The following is a 5,119-nucleotide window of genomic DNA, read 5'->3' as shown; positions in this document are numbered from 1 at the left end:
ATCTACAGACTGAGAGATTTTCACGACGAAGTACTGAAAGGTATATTTTATACGAGCGAACTACAGAAAGTGTATAAAAATCAAGACATTCTGTGGAAAATCGAAAAAGTGTTAAAAAAGAAGAAGGAAAAGGGAAAAGTGTACTATTTGGTTCGGTGGTTAGGATGGCCACCTAGCTTCGATTCGTACGTAGAAGAAGGAGAACTGAAAACTGCGTGAGTCATGGAGAAGTACATTATATTGAAGAGCACGGATTCAAAAGCAGTTTTTCCCGATAACAACCCCTATCATTTCCGTGTGAAATTAAACCAGAGACTAGCGTTTGAAGGTGTATGGATTGTGTCTCTTGTAGATTTGAATTTTGGGAAAACTGATATTCATAGTATGAACGATTTACAAGTGAACGTGTTGTGTAATTTGTGTGACAGCAGTCTAGTAGGTGATAGTTTTGTACCTTTACTGAGACGTGTTGATTTACGAGATGGTCCACGGTATGAGTTTAATACATTGTGGAACATTCCTGTTGTAGTGAAAGAGATTTCCTATATTGAAATACATATAAAGGACACATCCACCACTCCAGTCTCATTTATCAAAGAGAACACGAGTGTGACATTACTGTTACGACGTTATCCATTTTTAGAGTAAATTATTATGGATCGAAAACTTTATGTTCCGGATGTAAATAAATGGTTAAAGTATTTCGATAAAGAAACAAAGAATGTTGTTCGGTCAAATAAGCAAGTAGGATCAGGAGTTGGTAATTATAAAAACAAGTGGTTTTCTTACATGATTCCAATGATACCGAGACATGTCAACAGTGACGTGAACAACAAAAAACCTAAAATAGAAGTGACGTCACAAACACAAGACGTGGTAGAAAGGGCCGAAGCTGAACAGGAACGTACCAGGGCTATAAAACGTAAATCTGGCGAGCGAAGCTGAACAGGAACGTACCAGGGCTATAAAACGTAAATCTGGCGAGCGAATCGTCAGAAGCAAAAACGTCAGACCTGTTAGTCAAATTACAGATTCGTCACCAGTAGAATTTCAAATTGCAAACAGTGGAAGCGACTACGTGGATTTGAAACGTAGTCGTTTACATGTCAAGCTAAAGGTCAGTCATTCCGATGGAACGGATCTAGGTAAAGATGAACACGTGGCACCAGTAAATCTATTCATGCAAGCCCTGTGGTCACAAGTCGCCGTATATCTACAAGGTCAGCTGGTGAGTTCGGCCAACAATCACTATCCCTACAAAGCCTTTATTCAAACTTTACTGAATTACGGAGCAGAGGCCAAACAATCGCAACTTCAGTCCCAATTGTTCTACAAGGACACTGGTGAAGTACAAGCGGACATCGAAAGCACCGATCCCATTAATGGAACTAATTCTGGACTGGCCGATCGAGGTCCGCTCATCGCTGAAAGTAAAATCCTTACTATGGAAGGACCTCTGTGTGAAGATATTTTTAACATGGGAAGATATTTAGTAAATGGAGTGGATATGACAGTTAAGCTATTTCGAAGCTCCATACCTTTTTGTTTAATGTCTGGAAAATCGGGGCAAGAATACAAGATCGTTTTATAAGATATTTACTTCAAGATATGTAAATTAAAAATGAACAGTGCTCTAATCTTAACGCACAACAAGCTGTTTGAAAAGTCTAACGCCTTGTACCCCTTCACTAAAACCGAAGTCAAATTGAGTAGTATTCCATCAACACAACAAAGCTACGTGTGGGACAGTGTGTACCAGTCGCAGTGTCCAGGTAAACTGATTGTTGGATTTGTCGACGGTGACGGTGTGAGTGGATCATACACAAAGAACCCGTTTAACTTCCAGAGTTCATTCGTGAAAACGGTTGGTTTATATTTGGATGGTGTCAGTGTGCCCGGTCGACCAGTCGAAGCAGATGATGTCAGTGCATACGTGAATTTATTCGAAGGTGTTAATAGCTGGAACCTGGATTGTGGAAATTATATTGAAAGAACTGAATTTTCTTTGGGAAATGGCCTGTTTGTGTTCAACCTTGAACCCGTTTTAGTGGACTCTGATTATTTAAGTTTATTAAAGAACGGTAATTTACGGCTAGAAGTGCAGTTTAAATCTGCATTGACAAAGACTGTCAGTTGCATAGTGTATGGTGAATTCCCCAGCTTGATTGAAATAGATCAGACCAGGAACGTGTTTGTTAAATAAAATCATGAATGGTATACAAATGCAATGTGCGATCAATTGTGACCCAGATCTTCGTTCGTACATCGTTGGTGTGTATTCCAGTAATACTTTACCACGAATAACTCGTGGTGGACAATGGGGGTGTATTGTAAACACGGACCCATCTCACCTTCCCGGCAAACACTGGGTGGCGTTCTATTTTAACAAAAACAAAGCAGAGTTTTTCGATAGTTTTGGGAAACCACCTGAGTACTATAACAAGAAGTTTGTAGAATTTTTAAAGAAACACAGTTCATCTTATGTTTATAATAGCAAATCCCTTCAAATGATAAATAGCAGAACGTGTGCATTTTATTGTTTGTATTACCTGCTACAGAAATGTAAAACTGAACTGATAATGAACGAAATTGTGAATCAGTTCAGTGAAGATAAATTACAGAATGATGTATTTGTATACAATTTTATATGTAAATACTTTAGATACTGTACGCAATCGTGTATTCCATGTAACTCACTACATATTGTAAACAATAAATAATACAGTATACTACAGCAAATATGCATTATGTTGTACATTATTAATAAATTGATGTGAAAATTGTGTACGTTGTCATGTTATTATGTTTCTTTGTTGTGAGACCTTACTATTATCAAGGGGTGTTTACTCCAGTATTTTATTATAATTGTTTACTCGAAAGCAGAGGAGTAATAATTTCAAAATAAAAACTTTTGTGAATAGGTATCCGAACAAAACACCATCACAAGTCAGTATTCCAAACCACATTTCTGAACAGGTATCCTAAAACACTTTTGTGAATAGGTATCCGAACAAAACACCATCACAAGTCAGTATTCCAAACCACATTTCTGAACAGGTATCCTAAAACACATTACTGAATAGATATCCTAAAACACATTACTGAATGGGTGTTCCAAAACACATTATTGAATGGGTATTCCAAAACACATTACTGAATGGGTATTCCAAAACACATTACTGAATGGGTATCCCAAACACTTTGAATTTAACTATCCAAAGCACATAATTTTACATTAAAATAAGAAATATATAAACTATAATGTGTTTTGTTTATTTACTTCCTCTTTTTAAAACAAATATACTGAACAACACATTAAATGCACCAGTATTCTTATTGCTATAAAATAGTTTACTGATAAGTACAATACGTTAATTTCAAAATAGTTTACTGTTAAGTACAATACGTTAATTTCAAAATAGTTTACTGTTAAGTACAATACGTTAATTTCAAAATAACGTAGGTTGCACCACTGATGATTTCCCTTTGCTGTTCATTATATTTATGCAGTGAGCTTTTGTCTCAAAGTAACACATATATTTCCGTTCGTCTGTTTTAAGCTTCTTCTTTTTTTACACAAAAACCCAACCTCCTATATGATCGCCGTGCTTTGCTACTAACAGTTTGCCAGGAGATTCAAAATGCTTGCAATGTCATGGTGTGACCGCAGTGTCATCTCTACTCTGTACACATAGCAGAATGTTTACATTAACACCTAGCCTCCTTTATGATCGCCATGCTGTGCTAATAAAGAGTTTCGACAATTATTGCGGTGACAGGGTGTGACCGCTACTGATAAATATCCTATCAGGTAACACAAATATTCGGTCAGACATGACTGTTTGAAAGCGGACAGTCGCTTACATTACAGTTTTTGTTTTCATAGCCACAAGTGATCGTGCAAGCAATTCTCATTACGAAAATATACTTCTTATAGCTGGACTTTCTATTTGTTTGCCATATACAAGCATGAATACATAGCTCATTTGGGTGTATGTTCGCTTCAGGTGCTTGCGTTGCTCGGTGGATCCATTTAGCTGATTGCGGTTACTCCGTCCCAACCAGTAAATCACAACTGGTATATCAAAGGCTTTGACATACACGTGCTTTACTGTTTGTGAAAACCTACATCTAAAAGATCCAGTGTTGCTAATGGAAAACAATGGTTAATAATTAATAAACCAATGTTCTCTAGTGGTGTTGTTAGAATATATATACACACACACACACACACACACACACACACACACACACACACACATCGTAAGTCCACCACAACTTTGTTTCCCAATTATCCTTTTTAAATGTACTTATTTCCATTACTCTTAGTATCTGTATTCAATGACAAAATAACAATTCATTCAATATCATGAACAAATGTACTTTATTGGATTAGTAGTACATACAATTTATTACATTTGTAAAATAAACAACAGCGAAAAATACATGTTACATCTAATTCTGTGCATTTACAAACATTCACTTCGGTCACATGTTTTAAAGGAATTTCTTCCCGGGTGGACCAAGATCTGCCTGTCTCTTCAGAAACAAAACAACTGGTTTCTTCTTTCCATTCTTTACCATGACTGAATGTGATTTGATTATGTGAATGAGGTTTGCTCGCTTCCTATTGACAACCATGCTGTTTTTATTGTCCGGACTGGCCAATGGTCTATGTAACTGTGAACATACAAATGTATAGAATAAACTTAAGTATGCTATTCCGGTTCACTCATTTCAGAAAGATCTGAATGATTAGATTCCGACTCGCTTTCTTCTTCTTCTGTCAGGTCTACATGTGGTATAATGTCTTTCATGATGGGTTTCAACAGTAGCTTGATCTTGTCCTTTATCACTGTGTGATCTGTGTTAGGATCTGTTTTGTTTAAACTATCGAATATAAATCGAAACAAAGGTGCTTTTGAAAAATACTTTGTAAATTCAATGATAACAATCAGTGTTTTGACTAATTCATGTTCCCACAGTCGCGCTAGTTTTCTCTCTATCCACTCTTGTGTCTTTCCTTGCTGTTGATATTTCTTACGTCTGAGTTTCATGTCTTCTAGATGGTTTGCACGAACACGACCCCACACACGTTGTAAGCCGACATTCTGCCATT

At 36.6% G+C, this 5,119-nt stretch overlaps 1 protein-coding gene across 1 annotated transcript; it reads left to right on the top strand.

Annotated features, from left to right (window-relative positions):
- The first annotated feature begins 1,621 nt into the window (after positions 1-1,621).
- Positions 1,622-2,203, top strand: LOC121392241 (uncharacterized protein F54H12.2-like). Its single transcript, XM_041523554.1, has one exon. It carries the CDS (start codon positions 1,622-1,624, stop codon positions 2,201-2,203), a length of 582 nt encoding a protein of 193 aa, XP_041379488.1.
- Positions 2,204-5,119: the final 2,916 nt, after the last annotated feature.

Source organism: Gigantopelta aegis, unplaced genomic scaffold (assembly GCF_016097555.1).
Source record: "Gigantopelta aegis isolate Gae_Host unplaced genomic scaffold, Gae_host_genome ctg3563_pilon_pilon:::debris, whole genome shotgun sequence".
Classification (NCBI taxonomy): domain Eukaryota; kingdom Metazoa; phylum Mollusca; class Gastropoda; order Neomphalida; family Peltospiridae; genus Gigantopelta; species Gigantopelta aegis.
The sequence above is the reverse complement of the archived record's forward strand: the minus strand, read 5'-3'. Positions and strand labels throughout refer to the sequence as shown.